Genomic DNA, 19480 nt, shown 5'->3' on the forward strand with positions numbered 1-19480 from the left:
AGCCTTCAATTAAAGTTCTGGAAATGGACCTTTAACAAAACATGTTAGCTTGGATAGCACACAGGCCATGTGTATTCCTCTTCATTTGTTCATCTGGTTCAACAAGCGATTCAAAAAGGCATCCCCCAGTTCTACAGTGCATTGTTCCACTACATACTCAGTGCATACCCTTAAACAAAACCCCAGAGTAAAACCAAACAAGGAGAGAAAGTAGTACTCAACCCAGTGTTAAGCCATTACATGCTGGATTATTAAAGAGAAGCACTAACCTACTGTGCAGTCAGATGTAGATCTCGAAACAGAGTATTCACTGTTTATTTAAATCACTCAGTAAACATATAGAATAATTATGAATGCAAGCAAGCAGTTCCTCTTTCTCTGACATTTTAACACTTGTGTTTTTTTTTAAAAAAAGCAGATTCATCCGTTTGTTAACAGTCCTTCCCTGTTGGATTTCACTGTTCCAAAATAGATGAGCAACATGCATAGAACACAACCATTAGAAAAATTAAGTAGAAAATACATTGGGATTATGTACATTTTAGATAAGGCGTCTATGGTAGAATTAAACAGAGCACAAGGATAGGTGAGGGGTTAATGGCTCCGTGCAAGATTTGGTCTATTTGGTTTTAAGGCTTCCCAAAATTGAAGTTAACCACAGGCGGGAAAGGATTTAAGATCTGTAGTCATGCTGATTAAAACATGGAGGGATGAGGCAATAAAATTGCTTTTTACTGGAGAGCTAAGCATTTTCCACATAATCAAATTTTATAACTAAAACTATCAATATCAACCTTATTATGTTCCTGATTATGAAATAACACTTTCATTTCATTCAATTCTGAGGCATTGGTACTTCCAATATGACCATTCAATAACTGTGAAATTGTGAGACTTAACCAAAACCCACACTTAGGACAACCATTTCAGAAGCTTACAAAATGTTGCATATGAATCACATGAAAGATATAAATTAGTAATGTTTGTTAAGCCTCAGTTATTGCCTTCAATTCACTCAGCTCCTCTTTGCCCAAAGCTTCTGTATCTACTCTCACCACACCAACATTCAATTCTATCTGTTGTTGCATAGTTTAAAATAAAGATGCAACGATTCAGGAAAATCAGCACAAAGGTCCCTCAAAGATAGTGTTCCCCCACTCACTTAGTCTATATGAGAGAATAATGAAACTCCCAATTCAATGCCAATTGTTAACCGCAGGTTGATCAATCAGAAGCACATCGTGATTTTACCACCAATTTTCTTAGACTGTTTTATGTTTAAATATGTAGCAGCAGACATTAACTCATCATAATTACAGTTTGCGTCAATATGCATTTGTCATGTTTGAGCTAGCAAGGTAATGTGCTAAACAGAAATATAATTAATAAACAAGGCCAACCAAAACAGTTAGCATCTGAACTGTACAAATTCTGTGATATCTTCAGAGATAATGACAAGTCATTTGTCGGTAACCATTCCAATACCACATGTTAAACCCAGCTCACCACCTGCAATTTAAACTATTGAGAGATTAGTTGTAGCTGCTCTGGGACAGCTAGGAGTAGGTCAGCATTAACTGCATGGTTAAGGGTTCTGGAAAGATGTAAACAGTGCCAGATAGGAAGAGTCAGTTCCTTCTATGTATTTAGTGTTTGTAGTGCAACAGATGCCTTTAGTTACATTGGATAATTTGGCAACTTAAAACACAACTGAGGAGTGTAAACAGGCAATAGGCTGGGAATGTAGATAGGGGACAGAAAACCAATAGAACCTATAACTGATACTCTTGTTACATATTAAATATCTGAAAAATTAGACAGTAGATGCATTCCATAGTACTGCAAAGAGATTCTAAAGAAAAAGGAGGAAAGTAATCACAACAGGGAAAAATATTGGCATATTTGAATCAATGCTCTGTGGACCTGGTAAAACTGATGGAAAGGACTGATTTACAAAATGAAACATTTTCTCTTCTTCTTCTTTACAGGAATAGGACAGAGAACCGCTCTGATTGCTTCATCGAACACGGTCTTAAGACCTCGTTGAGTTAGTGCTGAACATTCCAAGTACTTCACTGAGCCTGCGGAGCAAATGGTGCAACAAAGGTTAGTGGGACTGCAGCATTAAAGTGAAAAGCTTGTTTGAGTGAGCCAGTAATGCTCATGTCTGTATAAATCTGTCTTGAAAATCAAAACTGATCCAATACTGAATTATGATCTTGAACCATGGCTCAATTTTTCTCCTCCAACAACCGATTAGCAAAGACCCTAAACAGTGCAGATTCAACAATAGCTTTCAAGAAGAATTGGATAGATTACTTTAAATGCATAAATTCTTTAGGGGAGAAAAGAGGTGAGTGGGCTAATTGGGCAGCTGGCACGAGCACAATGGGATAAATTACTTCTGTTGTGGTTCTGTGTATGTGCATTTGTATTCACTATTCAAAGTGTGCCAATTTCAGCTAAGACCAAAGGCCTCTACAACAGTGCTCTACAGGCTAATGGACTGCAACATGTTCACAATACAAAGCTTTTGTAGGAGATCTTGTGGCATAGTATTAGTCATATACATTTGGGCCTGAAGATCTGGATTTAAGTCCCACCTCAAGACCTGAAAGCCACAGAATGCATATCATAAAGTAGCCAAATAAATTCTCAATCGTTAATCCTTCCAATATATCAATGACAGGCAATTAGAGAAGTGTTTCCTGGACAACCAACTCTAGCAGCTGCTGTGCTACACGCTGCCTACACAGCTCATGCCAAGGGACTAGCTCACACACACTAACTGACTAATCACAGCTGATTAATATCTAGCATTTGAGTGATTACACAAATTGTGTGGTAGTGTGGTCAAGCGCTCTAAGGTGCTGGATTTAACCTCGTCTCTATTGAGTTGTGGGTTTGATTCCCACCACTACCAAAAGTCACAGGTGGTTGTCTCCAAACCTGGGGAGCTTGAGATCGGCTGTTTACGCTTAGGGCTCTTATGGTACAGTGCTAGTATCCCCCTCTGCTTTAAGCCAGGAGGCCGAAGTTCAAGTCCTCTGTTCCAGAGATGTGTAATAACATCTCTGAACAGGAAGACTGGAAAATAAGCCTAGAAAAAATAGAAATTAATGCTGGCTTAAAATCAAAAAAGTTAGCTAGATTAAATTTTATTGAAAGTGCAGCCAAGTGAGCTCAAGCCAGTGATTTTTTAAAAGAAAACCCAAGGGAGGGTCTCAGTCATATAGCACAGAAACAGGCCCTTGGGTCCAACTTGTCCATGTCAATCAAGTTTCCTAAACTGAACCAGTTCCATTTGCCTGCGACTGGCCTATATCTCTCTAAACATTTCTTATCCATGCACAGGTCCAAGTGTCTTTTAAATGTTGTAATTCCTCTGGCAGCTCATTCCATACATGCACTACCCTGTGTGTGAAAGAGTTGTCACTCAGGTCCCTTTTAGATCGTTTCCCTCTAGTTTTGGACTGTCCTACGTTTGGACACAGACCTTGGTTATTCACCTTCTCCATGCCCCTCATGATTTAAAAAACTCTACAAGGTCATCCCTCAGCTCCTATGCTCCAGGGAAAAAAAAAATTCCAGCGATGTGAATTTTATAATCCTCATCAGTGATTATTTCAATGCAAAATTGTTAATCTCCAGTGGTTACTTCAATTTGTGAAGGTTATCCCCTGAACAATTCTTTCAGTTACAGTTCCATTATCTTCAAATAAATAATTACTGCTCAGTTTCAACACATTAAATTTGAGGTAGATCCAAAAATGCCTGTTAATGTACTTCTTAGAAGGAAAGCAACTTTTATCTAAAATGTATTAACAATTTAAAAGTGGATACTCAGAGTTAAATCAAACTTTACTCGTGGTGAGGAAGAAACAGAAGGTTAAATTTTGAACAATTAAGTAAATAGAATAGCTGCCTAAAGACAAAGTAGGGCTCCTTTAATTTGGTAAATATTGTAATAACACTTCTTCAGTGTTACTTGTAGGAAAGGGAACTGTAATACAAGGCCCTGCAGCATCTGAAACTTCCTTTAGACCTACAACCCTCCAAGAGCTTGGCATTCCAACATTTCTGACACCTTGCAGCTCCCTGGCACAGTAGCACTGCAGCCTGGGACCTAAGCTCTAGAATGCTGTCCTCAAATTTCTCCTCCTTCAAGGAGAAACCCACCTCTGATAAGCTTCTGATCGCCTGTCTCAATGCCAAATTTTGTCTGATTTTTCCTCTTATGAAATGGAGAGGGGTTTTTGACATTAAAGGTGCTATATAAATGCAAGTTGTTGTACTTGCAGGACTGTTTGGGTGAAAAACCTAAATATTATTGCAATTATTGAAGTGACACCTAGGTGCAGGAGACAGATGGAGGAGAGACTCAGTGACCCAAAACCGTTTGTGATGGGCAGTCACATTACACATTATAAACACGCAGGTTGTCAAGCATCTTTAGAACACATAGCAGCACAGAGATGTGGCAATGGAAGTTAACAGGGACCTGGGAGGAAATTCATACCAATCTCTTTCGCCATGGCAAGGCCCTGTGGGTACGTGATAGGAGTCAGTTTCTTTTCCCTCAGCTTTTCAATCGTGTCCTTGTCATCCCGCAGATCAAGCTTGGTGCCCACCAGAATGATGGGAGTATTCGGGCAATGATGCCTCACTTCAGGATACCACTAGGAGGATAAACAGACTCTTTGTAAGAAAAAGGAGCAAGATTAAGCCTCACAGCCCTTGAGCTTTCTCTGCCGTTTAGTGAGATCATAGTTGATCTTTCACCTCAACTCCACTTTCCCCACCCTATTCCTATATCCCTTGAACAGGCTCAAGGGTTGGGCATCCAATACCCTGAGGTTCAAAAATCTAAAGACATGTAGCACTCAATGAATATTTAGAAACAAAGAAAATAGGAGCAGGAGTAGACTATTCATCCCTTCAAGTGAAACGATTCAACACAATCGTGGCTAATCATTCACAGTACTGAAAGCAAAGTGCTGGAAAACATACTGGTGCACATGGACGCCCAGGCCTTGTTGCACTTCGACCTTTACTGATCTATTGCCATTCAGATAATAATCTGCCTCCTTGATTTTGCTACCAAAGTGGAAAACTTCACATTTATCCACATTATACTTCATCTGCCCATTAACTCAATTTTTTCTAAATCACACTGATGCATCTCAGCATCCTCTTCAGTTTACCCTCCCATCCAAACATGTCAAACTTGAGATATTAATTTAGGTGAAGGAAGTAAATGTAATATATTACGAATAGCTGGGGTCCAAGCAAAGATCCCTGCAGTACCTCATTACTCACAAGCTGCAACTGGAAGTATGACACATTTACTCCTGTTTCCTATCTGCTAACCAGTTCACTATCCACGTCAGTAAACTACCTCAATCCCAAGTGCTTTAATGTCACATGCTAATCTCTTGAGAGAGACCAAATTGAAAGTCTTCTGAAAGTCCAAGCAAGCCTCATCCACTGGCTCATCAACTCCACCAGATACATTCTTCAAAATTACCAGATTTGTCAAGCACGATTTCCCTTTCACAAGTTCATTCTGATATCTGATGTAAACTTGAAATCATCAAGGCCCTTTTAAAACTGAGTTTCATCAGTCCTACACCCTTAAGCGCCCACAAGATGACAAGATACAAGATATAACTAAAGACTGGAAAGGAGCTTAACAACACAGATTGCACATGATCCACAGTATATTGAATCACCTGACAAGATGTTGACTATTTTGAAGCTGACCAAACCCATTTAGATCTATTTTGCCTAAAAGAGACAAACTTTCATCTAGTCAGGGCTATAATCGAATTTGGATCTCAAGAATTGAAGGGTATTGCTCTAACCGATAGCGACCAGATTCCACCCTCCACGCCACCTGCTAACCTTTTCCATATGCTGTCAAGAGCACTATTTGCATCCTATGGCAAGCTTTCTCAAATAATTTGGCCAGTGCAAGATATTAAGTCTGATGGATGGACACAAAGACAGAATAGCTCAAAAATCCAAAGCCACCGTGGGCAAGTCAGAGTTAAGTCTGCTTCTTCCGGACTACAATACAAGCTGCATGTTAACTGTGCTGGCATCAATTGAATATCATTGAAACGGTACCAAAATTGTGGTTAACCCACTTTTATTCTATCTTGAGCTATCTTGCTTACCTTGGCTCGAACATTTTCAAAAGACGCTGGGCTCACCAGTGAGAAGCAGATTAGGAACACATCCTACAGAGAAACAAGAAACAAACATTAACAGCTGGTAGAGAACAACAGCACTCACTTGCTTTTAGAATCTGAAAACCCAGGATATTTATTAAAAAGAATAATGCATGGTTGGTTAAAATAATTTTGCTACAAAATCAAAGACCATGAATACTAATAAATGTAGTCAATTTTAAGAAGCCAGTTACATTAAAATCAAGAGTACAATGAACCCTTTTCCTTTTAAAGGAACTAGATTTGCACCCCTAACAAATTCAAGTCAGATACTTATCAAAAAACAGGGAAGATTAACCACTTGGCCTAAGTATTACTTTGAAAAATGATATAATGGATCAGATTTCTTGGACCTTCTACCTACTTCCTTCAGTAACATCTCTCAACATTCAGCACCCCTCAGTACTGCACTTCTGACAATGAGAATCTCCTGCAGCACTGCGCAGTCTGGCACTTCTTTAATACTATGACAGAGTGCAATGTTCCTTCAGAACTGTCCCTCATACGATACAGCACTTCTGACAATGCAACATTCCCTCAATACCATACAGTACCAGCACACATAGGTCACAAGTCTCCAGAAGGTAATGAACTCAGAGGCAACAGTGTCACTTGCTGAGCAACCTAAGTGTCAGAGTTATATAGCACGGAAAGGAGACTCTTCGGTTCAACTTGTCTGCACCGACCAAATATCCTAAACTGATCTAGTCTGTTTGCCAGCATTTGGCCCATATCCCTCTAAATCCTTCCTATTCATCTGGATGCCTTTTAAAAAGCTAACTGGAACCTTGGTTGTTTCTGAATATTCTACTTAGCCTGAGGATACTGAATTCAATTGGAGAGCTGCCACCATAAATGACCAAGATCCACTCACTTATAAAAGACCAGGGAAAAATGTTAGCCAGGACACTCACTAAAACATCTCACGTTTCACTAAGTGTGAAGGAATTGATATTGCTATTCTAAACACTGCCAGTCTAATGAAAAGATACAAGTACTGAGCAAGACTGTACCTGCCCTAAAAACAAAATAAAAAGCAGCCATTCATTACAACTATGTTTCTTCACAAAGGACTGGAGCGAAAGTACATGTTACAACACTGCTCCAACTTTCCAGCTGCCCTACTAAAGAAAAAAAACCCCCGAGGCAGTGTCAAACCACAGCATTCCGAAGGAAAATCTAACCCATATTCACAATATACATGTCCTCAACCCATACACTAAGTGTTCACCTCTCACCTTCAAAACAAGAAAAGGCACACAAAGCAGCATTATTAGACAACATCTGGTACTGAGATACACAAGGAAATATCAGGACAGATGAAGAAGCACCTGGTCAAAGCGGGAGGTTTTAAAGAACATTTTAAATGATGAAAGGCAGACATTTTCCTTTAAGGGGCAAGGCTGGTAGTGCTCCACACAGAACAGACATCAACGGACAACTACCAGTGGTGCAGCAATTAAAACTGGGATAGGCAGAGGTCAGAATTGAAGGTATCACTAAGGATTTAGGGCTGAAAGAAGCTACACATGTGCAAAAATACATTGTCATATCGGGAGACTGAAACTGAAAACAAATGAGAATTTTAGGACTGAACCGCTGCCTGACTCAAATTCAGTGCAGGTCAGTGAGCGCAGTGGGGTGAAAGGGACATGGTGTGGTTTTAGAGACAAAAGCAGTTTCAGTGCCACAGCATCTGTCAGTGCAAAAATAAACAGTGCTCACAGCTACTACACCACAACATGGAGGAAACAAAGTTCACGGGGAAATTCCACATTATTAAACATGTTTATTGCCTGTCTTCAAGGATCAGGTTTACACTTCCTTGTAGCTACATTGTCAGTCATTACTGACTGCAGAACATAAACAAATTATAACATTATAACTGCCCCTTAAATTATTAAATTGGCTCTACCCCAATTCCTGCCATCCCCAATAATTTCCTTAACTCTTAAGGCAATGTTCAGTGATGGCTACACAGTACTCACTGTCTGAGGATAAGAAAGTGGACGCAGACGATCATAATCTTCTTGACCAGCTGTGTCCCAAAGCCCCAGATTCACAGGTTTCCCATCAACCATCACATTGGCAGAATAGTTGTCAAAGCTGCGAAAAGGGGAGATTTTAAATTGAGGAAAATAAGACACAAAGGAGCATCTTTGTCATCAGTGACCCCATTCATGAATCCATCATCACTTAGGCCCCCACCCACCTGCTCACTCCTCTCTCCCTTACCCCCTCCTCTGCGGTTTTACCACAAAACTCAAACATACAACCTCCACTCCATTTTCTCCATTACATCTTCCCCTCAATGCCAGCCTTCTATATAACTGCATGTATACCCTTCATCATATTCTCTCCCCTCCAAATAGAATCCAGTGAAGGAATATTCTGTGATAATGGGAAAGATCCATGTGCTGCACAAAACTCCCCACTGTGCCTAGACCCTGGTGAATAAAACGTCCAATGACTCACACTGTGGGAATGTATTCTCCTGGGAAGGCATTGGTCGTGTAACTGATGAGCAAGCAGGTCTTACCCACTGCGCTGTAAGGGAAGAGAAAACTGGCGTTAGATAGCACTGGTCCACATTCTCAACATCGAGAGTGGTATTCTCCACTCATAGCATTTGTTTAATTAGAGACATCTGTTCACAACTTTAACTGTAAACCACGCATTGCTCAATTTAACAGTAGAGGCTGCACATTTCCAAGAACATTAGTTTAGGGGACTACAAAATAGACATTAAAAAAAGGTGGTTGACATTGCAACAGTATGCACAAAACCTAAGGGCAGTCAATTTCTCTCCACGCAAATCACAAGAATCAACATCCTGGCACAGTCAAAAAAAGACATCAGGGAGCATTTTAAGAACTGAAATGATCCAGTAACAGCAATAGATAAGACCTGGGAGTTGGGAGCAAGTGAAAGGTTTTTTATCTTATAAAGCTAAGATATTAATTCAAAGGGTTTTAGTGGTGGAGCTCCAGAGTTAGAACCAAACTAGTAGAAGGCACAGCTGCCCACGGTGAAGTAAAGCAGATGGGAATTTCTATCACCCCTTCAGGCTGTAAGAAACTGGCTATGCTTATATATGGTGGCAACATAATGACAGTAGCAAAACTTGGACAGATCAGGCAATGCTTGATCTATTAATTCTCTTGGATAGTAATGGTGCACCGAGATATAGGGAAAAGGCAGGAGTTTGGCACTACAGAATAGAACTGGTCTAGATAGCAGAGCTGGCACAGGTGTGATGGGCCAAATGGCCTCTTCTGCATGATAACAAAATAACTCAAACATAAGTGGGGCAGAAGCCCAAAACTGGCATCAAATTAGATTTAAAAAGCAAGGTCAAGTCACCATAGTCTTACCAGATCTGCTCTCTCACTAGAGACACACAACTGGTGGTGGTTTAAACCGAGAGCCACCACACCACAAATGAGGGGAAAAGTCGTGGAGGAGGGTCCTTCATGGTAACCTCAGCTAGTGTGGGCTAACATACAGTACATCAAATGAGAATTGTTAAGTATATAAACATCATGACACATGTAATTATCTACCAGGAAGCACAGTAAAAACAAATGGCAATTAAAGTATTTGCATAATCTGGCCAAACCCTAAAGGCACTTGATTCATGAACAGTTTAATCAAGTAACACAATTGTGCTCACCGCACCAGAAAATTAACAGTCAGAATCAGTCAGAAAAAGATCCTGTAGATTTATTTTGGGAAATTACTGAACCAGTTGATTTCTCAGAAGCCGACAGCTATATCACAGCTCAGCAAACATCAATACTTTGTTTTCAAACCTCAAAGAAACCAGGTAATTTGATTTCCTTGTTTTCCTGAAGCAACTAATCATGACCTGTGTGCTTTACTTTTGACTGATTCCAGCACCAGTTTACAGAAACAAAACTCAAGGAGGGGCAGATGGCAGTGCTGGACAGAACAGAAAGGAATGTAGTTCGTGGAAACTGAATTTCCCAGGGATGTCAGTGAGCACAAAATACCAACAAGAAATCAATGCTGCAAAGGGACAACACTAATTTGCAAAACCATTGATGAGTGAACCGATCAGGTAACGCAGCAGAGAAGCAGAAATAAGGAACACAATAAAGACTGGGTGGTATGACACTTCAAGCAAGCTCCAACATTCAGCAATAGCTTCAAATTTATCTTCATGTCCTATCTCCATATCCATTGATTCACTCACAGCTAAAAGACCTGGTACCTTCAATGTACTCAACCACTCAGCATCTAGATCTCCCCGGATTAGACAGATTCACAACCCTCCAAGTGAAGAAACTTTCTCAACAGAATTCAAAACACTCAACCCCGCGGGATCCTGAGGCTGTGATCCCGATGTCCAGCTGTGGAACATCCTCATGAGTGAAAGGTATTAAACTCTGAAGGAGAGGCTGCTACCTAGACCCGGCCAGGTTCGGGATTCCCGGGGAACATTCCCTACCGGACAAACCCCCCGGAGCTGCTCTCCTCTCGGACATTAATCCCCAGCTGCCGCTTTCTCGTCAGGTTTACAGCCCTGGGCGGCTCCGGTAAAGATCCTCGGCGTTTGAGCCCCGGCCAGAGAGAGGCCGCGGCTCGGGGCTGGGAATCCCGGGGGCGAGGCCCGAAGCCCGGGCCCCGGAGCAGCACTCACCCATCGCCGACCACCACACACTTTATCGCCTGCATCGGGCCTCGCGCTACCGTCTCCCGCAGCTTCGGCCTGGCGCAGACTGACCGGAAACCACCCGGACCCACCCCACTTCCGGTTCCGCTCGCTACCATCGCCGCCGGAAGTGAGATCCAAGATCCCTCCGTTCCCCGCTCCACCCCTCCCCCCATCTCATTTCCCCCGCTGCCCCGCCCCCATTCCACTTCTCCACCCCATTCCACAACTGCCCCCAATGCTCCACCTTATTCCCACTGCCCCTTCCTATTCTCTCTCTGCCCCTTCCTTATAGCCCCACTCCTCCCCCTCTGTCTCCCCAGTGTCCCTCTGCCGCTGCCCCCCCCAACTCCACCCTCACAGTCCCCTCACCCACTTCTCCATCTCCCAATCCCTGCCCTTCCCTCATTCACTGACCCTCTCCCCAGTCATTGCATGCCCCCAGACACCACTCCCCTGATCCCCATTCCTCCCTCCCCAGTCATTCCGCCCATTTCTCATTCCCCAGTTACTGCCCTCACCCTCCCCCCCATGAACCCCATTCCTCCCTCCCTTCCTTTACTGTCACAGCGCCATCCTGTGGATTTCGGGCTCAACGACGCCCAATGCCCCCGCTCAGTATCAAAATAGCACCACCCGGTGGCGTTAGGAATTACTGCAACAGACGATCTGCAGCCCCTCAACAGCACTCAATGACATGACTGCACAATCCCTTCAGTAGTAATGAGAGTCACAGAGTGGAGCAGCTGGGCCGTTCTCCTTAGATGAGAGAAGACAGACCAGACCCGAAAGTTAACTTTGATTTTCTTCACAGGTGCTGCCAGATCTGCTGAGCTGTTCCGGCAACTGCTGTTTTTGTGTCAAGGTTTGACCGACATCTTCAAAACCACGAGGGGTCTGAGCAGAATTGATCGGGAGATTGAGATTCAAAGAACAACAATTTAAAGTTATTGGCAAATCAATCTGAGGTAACATGAGGGATAAAATGCATTGATTGTATTGCTTGGTGGAGTTCAATCCTGACTTTCAAAAGGGATTGTATAAGCAGCTGAAGAGAACACAAGAAATAGCAACAGGACACCATGTGGCCTGACTGTCCTGCTCTGCAAATCCATACTATCATGGCTGATCCTGGGCTTTCAATTCACTTTCCCACCCACTTTCCATTTTCTTTATTAATTCAAGAGATGTGGCATTGCTGGCTTGGCCATCATTTAACATCAAGGGTCGAGGGCCGAAGGGCCTGTTCTGTGCGGTATTGTCCTTGAGAACGTGGTGATGAGCAGCCTCCTTGAAATGGCTACAGTCCATAAGAAGTGGCACCAGAAGGCAGCCATTCAGCCCATTTTAAAAATTCACTCACGGGATGTTGGTGTCACTAACTGAGTCAGCATTAATTGCCCATCCCTATTTGCCCTTGAGAAAGTGGTGAGTCTGCTGGTCAATGGCACCATGACCAACGATCCAATAATCTATTCCTCAATTCTACTAACCTGCCTTTTCCCCTTGATTTTCATATTGATTAAAAATGTCTCTTTCAGCCTTGTACATACTTAATGAGGTAGCCTTTACAGTCCGCTGCTGTGAGGAATTCCACATGCTCACTATCACCTTCTTTGTCCAAACTGGGTGCCCATGACTCTGAGATTAATGCCATCTGGTCCCAGACTCTACCACAAGAGAGAATACCTTTCAGCATCTACTCGGATGAGCCCCATCTACAGGATACACTGTGAAAATTCATCAAGGCTCCTTAGACACCATCTTTCAAATCTAAGAAATTACCATGTGAAAAGGCAACAGATACATGGGAACACCACCATCTGCAAGTTCCCATCCAAGCCACTCACCATCCTGATTTGAAAATATATCGCAGTCCCTTCACAGTTGTTGGATCAACTAAATACTGATATCTTGATATCAAGTGTATCCTAAAAAATTGTGAGAAGCTCTTGAAGTGATTGTTAGACCTCCTTGTTGAGACATTGCATCATTGATAGCCAAAGGAGAGGTGCTGGAAGGCTGGTGGGTGGCTAATGTGGAGCTATTACAGTGGTAAGGAAAAGCCACGGAATTATAGGCTGGTGAGCCTGATATCAATGGTGGGTAACTTGGAGGGGATTCTGAGGGACAAGATTTACATGTATTTGGAAAGGTAAGGACTGATTAGAGATCGTCAACATGGCTTTGCACATGGGAAATCGTGTCTCACTAATTTATTTAAATTTTTTGAAGAAGTGACAGAAGATTGATGAAGACAAAGCGATGGACGTTGTCTATATGGATTTCAGTAAGCATTTGGCAAGGTTCCACATGGTAGATTTATTAGCAAAGTTAGATCATATGGAATCCAGGGAGACCTAGCCATTTGGATACAAAATTAGCTCGAAGGTAGGAGAGAGAGTGTGATAGTGGAGAGTTGCTTTTCGGACTGGATACCTGTGACTAGTTATATGCCACAAAGTTTGGTACTTTGTCCACTGTTTTTTGTCATTTATATAAATGATTTGGATATGAATATAGAATGTATGGTTAATAAGTTTGCAGATGACACCAAAATTGGTGTTGTGTGGACAGTAAAGAGATTATCTCAGAATACAACGGAACATTGATCAGATGAGTCGATGGGGTGAGAAGTGGCAGATGATGTTCAATTTAGATAAATGTGATGATAACTCAGGACAGGACTTATAAACTTAACAATGGGGTCCTGGGGAGTATTGCTGAACAAAGAGACCTTAGAATGCAGGTTCATAGTTCCTTACGAGTAGAATTGCAGGTAGACAAGGGTAATGAAGAAGGCATTTGGTATGCTTGCCTTTATTGGCCAGTGCATTGAGTATAGGGGTTGGGATGTCATGTTGTGGCTGTTCAGGAGATTGCTTAGGCCACTTTTGGAATATTGTGTTCAATTCTAGTCTCCCTGCTAATAGGAAAGATGTTATGGAATTTGAAAGGGTTCAGAAAAGATTTACAAGGATGTTGTCAGGGTTGGAGGGCTTGAGCTGTAGGGAGAGGCTGAATAGGCTGGGGCTATTTTCCTGGAAGCGTCAGAGGCTGAGGGGTGACCTCGTAGAAGTTTATGAAATGATTAGGTGCATGGAAAGGATGAATAGCCAAGGGTTTTTCCAGGGTAGAGGAGTCCACAACTAGAGGGCATAGGTTTAGGGTGAGAGGGGAAAGATTTAAAAGGGAGCTAAGGGGCAACTTTTCATTCTTTTCAATGATGTAATTGTACCAGCCTCCACCACTTCTTCTGACAGCTCATTCCATACACATAGAAATAGGAAGGATTTAGAGGGATATGAATCAAATGCTGGCAAATGGGATTAGATCAGTTTAGGTTATCTGGCCGGAGAACCACATTCTCCATCACTGCAGAAAGCCTACATGGAAACCCCCAAATCCCAGCTGGACCACCATTGCACCAAAGGGGCCACAGAAGCTGCCTCAAGGACCCACCTCATCAAAGCCTCTGTTGAAGCAGATCACCATGCCAGGCTGTTGGAGTCCTGGGCTGGACCTCTCACGCTGCCAAACATGCCGATGCAGACTGCCACACTGCAGGACCCACCCGGACATGAGGAACATACCACATTGCCTTTGCTGGTGCAGCTGGAAATGAGCAGCTTAATACAGTGCAACAAAAAGTGCCCAAGAGAATCAGAGTGTATTGGACTGCTGAAAAGAAAAGGTGCTGCAGAAGCTGAAAGGTCTGAAAGTGGATAAGCAACTTGGACCAGATACACACCAGAGTTCTGAAGGAGTTGGCAGAGGAGATTGTGTTAGCATTGATGGTGATCTTTCAGGAAGCACTAAAATAAGATATGGATCCAAAGGACTGGAAAATGGCTAATATATCCCTGTTTAAGAAGAGAAAGAGGCAGAAGTCAGGAGACTATGGGCTGGTTAGCCTGACCTTGGTCATTAATAAGATTTTGTTAAGCTGGGGCTGGCACGGTGGCACAATGGTTCGCACAGCTGCCTCACAGCACCAGGGGACCTGGGTTTGATTCCAGCCTCAGGTCACTGTCTGTGTGGAGTTTGGACATTCTCTCCATGTCTGTGTGAGTTTCCTCCCACTGTCCAAAGATGTGCAGGTTGGATGGATTGGCCATGCTAAATTGCCCATAGTGTTCAGGCATGTGCAGATTACAGGGGTTGGGATACTGTGAGGGTCAGTGTGGACTTGTTGGGCCAAAGGGCCTGTTTCCACACTGTAAGGGATTCTATGATCTTCATTTTAGAGTCCATTATTCAGGATGATATTTTGGAGTACTTGGAGGTGCATGGTAAAATAGGGCAGAGTGAGCACGGGTTCATCAAGAGCAGGTCATGCCTAACAAATCTATGAGAATTCTTTGAGGCAGTAATGGGCAAGTTAGACAAAGGAAATCCAGTAGACGTATCTATTTGGATTTCCAGAAGGCCTTTGACAAGGTGCTGCACAGTGTTAAGGGCAAGGCAGCGGCCTGGATAGAGGATTGGCTGAATAGTGGAAGGTAGATGGTGGGGATAAAGGAATCTTTATCAAGGTGGCAGTCCCATGGTTCCACAGGAATTGGTGTTGGGACCACAAATATTCATGATATGTGTTAATGAACTAGACGAAGGAACTGAGGGTATTGTTGCTACGTACACAGATGACATAAAGATAGGAGGGACAGGTAGTGTTGAGAAAGAAGGAAGGCTGCAGAAGGATTTGGACAGGTTAGAAGAGAGGACAAATAAATGGCAGATGGAATACAATGTGGGCATGTGTGAGTTTATGCACTTTGATTGGAAGAATAGAGGCGTAGAGTATTTTCTAAATGGGGAAAGGCTGGGAACTCTGAAGCACAAAGGAATTTGGGGGTCCCAGTTCAGGATTCTCTCAAGGTTAACATGGAGGTTTAGTTGGTAGTTAGGAAAGCAAAACATAGGCACACATATTGTTTTTGCAAACTGTTGCAAATAAATCCTAATTTTTTTGTGGCTACTTCTGCCAATTTTATTTTCCCAACCTACAGAGACTAAAGTCAACCAGGATTAATGTACAGCTGCAAAATTGAGAATGCATAGAAGGCAAGTTGAGGGAAATGAAAGACTGTGGAACAACTAAATGCCAAAGTTTTAGTTTTTAAAACGTGGGAAATAGTTTATCTGCAAAAAAATTATCAATATTAGCAAAACGCAGTATTAGTCAAATCTTTCACGAAAGTGATGACTCCCATCTAATTTGTTCAAGTAACAAACAACTATATAATAGAGAAATAAATTGCATCAGTTTTTTTTCCTAAAGGGAAACGTTTGCTCTGGGGACTATCGAGATAGCAATAAAATGTTGTTTATTTGAAATTATATTTCTCTGTACGATTATGACGATTTTACACGCACAGGATTTTGATTTGCCACTGATTTATACCTTGGCAGGTGCTGAGACTCAAGCACAGACCGGGCACGTTATTTTGACGATGGGAAAGTTTAACTGAAACAGACAAAACTTTGCACCAACTTTGAGTGGGACCTTGGGCCGGAAGGGGTGTGGCCGGAAAAAAAGCGGGCGGGTGAATGACGCGATTCCGGTTTCCGGCCATTGATGCCAACCGCCCCGGGGGTATATGGCGGGACTGCCGCACCTGCCGCTCACTTTAGTCGGGCCAGTCGTCCGCTCCTACGCTATCTTCTCGAAAGGACTGAGCCGGACTCTCGTCACCTTCTTCAACCTGGCCTGGAGGCTCCGCCTCAGGTTCCCCTACCTCTACCTGATCGCCTCCCTGATGCTAAATGTCCGCCTGCAGGTGGGTATGCGGCAGGTTGCCCGAGGTCGAGAGTGGGAGTGGCCTGGGTTGGTAGGAGCACCGGGGGGGGGGGGAAGAACTGGGGTTATATGGGTTTGATTGTGATTACTGGGGGGCTGGGGTAATTATGTGGGGTCTGATGGGGTGACTATTGGGAGGGCTGAGAGGCTGGGGTGGTTGGATTGGGGGGGAGGGGGTGCTGAGAGGCTGGGGTGGTTGGATGGGGGGGGGGAGAGGGGGTGCTGAGAGGCTGGGGTGGTTGGATTTGGGATGGTGATGGATGCTGAGAGGTTAGGGTGGTTGGATTGGGTAGGGCCAAGAGCTGGGGCAATTGAGTGCTTGGTGAGAGAGTTTGCTAGCTGAAATAATTTCAACACATGCCTTTCTTTTGCAGGTCCATATTGAGATTCACTAGTTCTGAGGTATTTTTGATGGAGATGATTTAATGTTGGAACTACAACTTTGATTTTTAATCAGTAAACACTGCCAGCTAATGCCATCATTTCAGAATATGCAGAGCGTGGAAGAATTGAAGGATTTTGGCCGTGCATTGTATCTTGTAATTAAAGATGGTGGTGAAGGCTCTTCATCCAATGAAAGCAGAGATTATAGACATGGGAATGATGGTTATGATCATGATACAACTAATGATGGTCACATATTTTGCACACAGCCACAGGATTTCAACTTTGTTTTTGGAGTAGCCATCCCTATAAGAGTCTGCCATGATGTTATGCTGAAACATGTTCTGTTACTCCAAGTTGTCAGAAATAAGCCTATTCCTTGGAGAAAGTGGCACATTTTCCATCATTGTTTTCAATCAGTCTTTCAGACAGTCCATTGCCCTCTAGATTTGAAGAGGGGAAAGAGATTTCTGGAAGTGATATTTACTCAAAATGCTCTGATAATGATGGTTGACTATCTACAAAGAGCCATTCAGTCTTTAAAAATCTTTGGAATGTGGGTTTACACACCAGAAATGTTGGTGCACTTTACATATTTCTGCTTGTTTGAGAGGCCAGCTGACTGCAAATCAAATTGGCCACAATTCAAGAATCCAAGAGACAAATTAAGTTTCTCACTTACATGTGGATTGGACCTGAGGAAGAGGTGGCCTTGGGATCTGACCGGCATCTTTATGTTTTGCAAATATCCAACACGCCTTGTGCAAACTAGCTGACCCTTTGTGTTCCTTGAGCTGCTGACTTTGGAGTGCTTTCTTGAATAAGAAAAGCTGTCGCCTGATTTGAAATGTTCACCTTGCAATGCAGTGGACATTCGTAATAAGGACTTTGTTCTAGCTGTTGTATGGCATGCTGTGTTAAAGGTAAATTAAAGTTATGCAGTAAAAATACGCAATTATAAGATAGCTTTTCAAATACATTTCAGTTTGTGTGTGTAGTTTTTATCTAATAACTTTGGTGTGAAAATGATTTAAATGGCCATTTTTTCAAGTTTGGTTTTGAAAGTGTGGTGAGTTTTTTTTTTAGATTTCTATATTTACCCTGCAAAAATTTTGAAATATTAAGTATGTTCTAGCAGGACTGTCTTACGGGCACTCCTTCCATGACTGTATCCTCCATTGCTGAAGGGTATAACCTCTGACTTATTCTCCAGTAACATTCACATCTTGGAGTCAGAAAATATCAAATTTGTACCTTGATGTCAGTTTCTGAAGCAATGGAAGTATCAGGCAGTTCCAAGGGAGACCAGAGCTCGCTCTTGTGAACTCTTGTGTATTTGGGTGCTGTACTTCATGCTTTTTGGCAAAACTCATTCGCTGTTGTGTAGAAAGAGAGAGCCCATAAACCTTACTGCCGTTATGGATGAACTGTACTGTCGACTGTTACAGTCATGGAGCATTTCCATTGTGCTGATGGTCAGCCTTCCTGCTTTTCTTGTTATTTCACCAAGGTGACAGCACGAACATGTGAAAAATTCCTTTTCCTGCTCTGAGCAAGTGAGAATTCATTGATTTTAAATTTTGCTTCAGTTCTAACATCACCCCGTGGCAGCCCACAAATAATTTTCTGGAATTCGTTGCAGGTTTGTTGGTTTTGTTATGGGAGTCAAGCTTGCACAGAGATAACTGCAGCACCAGGGTGAAGGATCTGAGGTTGGTACTGCTAGTTCACAGTGTTGAACATGGGGCAATATTGTAATTATCCTCTTCTCTGATCTGAATGTTCCTTTTTGTTTTCTTGTTCACTTAAAATATACGGTGAGGAACAAACAGGGCCAAGTGTTGAATTAAAATATAATCACTTTGATTAACTTGCAGCCGGACCAAACACTGTAGCTGCTGGAAGTCTTAAAATAAAACCAGAAAAATGTGGGTGAAAAAGAATTGGTACTTGTCAAGACACATCGCGTTAAAGTTTCACTTTTTGGTTTTCAGTGGAGTACTTCTGATAACAGGTCATTGACCTGCCACATTAACCTTGGTCTGGATTTTACAGCGATTATGGCAATCAAACTGTCAGACTACACCATCATTATTCCTCTGAAACTGACAGCAACATTTGGATTGTGCACATGCATGGATAGTTGTGGAAATGCAAAGGTTGCTGTCAGTGATTATAACCTTCCCTATCAGGTACACTAACTTCCATGAGTGATAATGAGAAATCACTGAACTGATGAAACTTTGCACTTCAAAATGTGCAGTCCTTCCATTAAAAAAAGCTTTATCTTGTAGATAGATCTACTCTTGCTGAGTAGATGGATTTTAATGCTGTCGGTTCATACTATCAAACAACCATTTTGGCCCTGAAAAACTAATGTTGCGTTGT

The 19480-nt window shown here is 42.5% G+C and overlaps 2 protein-coding genes across 2 annotated transcripts; one reads left to right on the forward strand and one right to left on the reverse strand.

The window, feature by feature from the left end:
* Positions 1–287: 287 nt before the first annotated feature.
* LOC125462093 (ras-related C3 botulinum toxin substrate 1) lies at positions 288–11049 on the reverse strand. Its single transcript, XM_048551614.2, has 6 exons — positions 10897–11049; positions 8709–8780; positions 8222–8339; positions 6180–6242; positions 4520–4679; positions 288–2081 (listed from the first exon to the last, which is right to left on the reverse strand). Exons 1-6 carry the CDS (start codon positions 11025–11027, stop codon positions 1951–1953), a joined length of 675 nt encoding a protein of 224 aa, XP_048407571.1. The 5' UTR covers positions 11028–11049; the 3' UTR covers positions 288–1950.
* Positions 9918–18071, forward strand: LOC125462094 (small integral membrane protein 10-like protein 2A). Its single transcript, XM_048551618.2, has 4 exons — positions 9918–10632; positions 11723–11876; positions 16321–16688; positions 17083–18071. Exons 3-4 carry the CDS (start codon positions 16509–16511, stop codon positions 17101–17103), a joined length of 201 nt encoding a protein of 66 aa, XP_048407575.1. The 5' UTR covers positions 9918–10632; positions 11723–11876; positions 16321–16508; the 3' UTR covers positions 17104–18071.
* Positions 18072–19480: the final 1409 nt, after the last annotated feature.

This window comes from Stegostoma tigrinum, chromosome 23 (assembly GCF_030684315.1).
Source record: "Stegostoma tigrinum isolate sSteTig4 chromosome 23, sSteTig4.hap1, whole genome shotgun sequence".
Classification (NCBI taxonomy): domain Eukaryota; kingdom Metazoa; phylum Chordata; class Chondrichthyes; order Orectolobiformes; family Stegostomatidae; genus Stegostoma; species Stegostoma tigrinum.

Bases quoted from the DNA above. Each gene is read 5' to 3' on its own strand.
- LOC125462093 (XM_048551614.2), bottom strand. From the start codon at position 11,027: ATGGTAGCGAGCGGAACCGGAAGTGGGGTGGGTCCGGGTGGTTTCCGG. The intron at 8,781-10,896 runs GTGAGTGCTGCT...CTTCCCTTACAG, and splicing joins TGTGTGGTGGTCGGCGATGG to CGCAGTGGGTAAGACCTGCT. The intron at 4,680-6,179 runs GTAAGCAAGATA...TTATCCTCCTAG, and splicing joins TTGAAAATGTTCGAGCCAAG to TGGTATCCTGAAGTGAGGCA.
- LOC125462094 (XM_048551618.2), top strand. From the start codon at position 16,509: ATGGCGGGACTGCCGCACCTGCCGCTCACTTTAGTCGGGCCAGTCGTC. The intron at 16,689-17,082 runs GTGGGTATGCGG...TTTCTTTTGCAG, and splicing joins TGCTAAATGTCCGCCTGCAG to GTCCATATTGAGATTCACTA.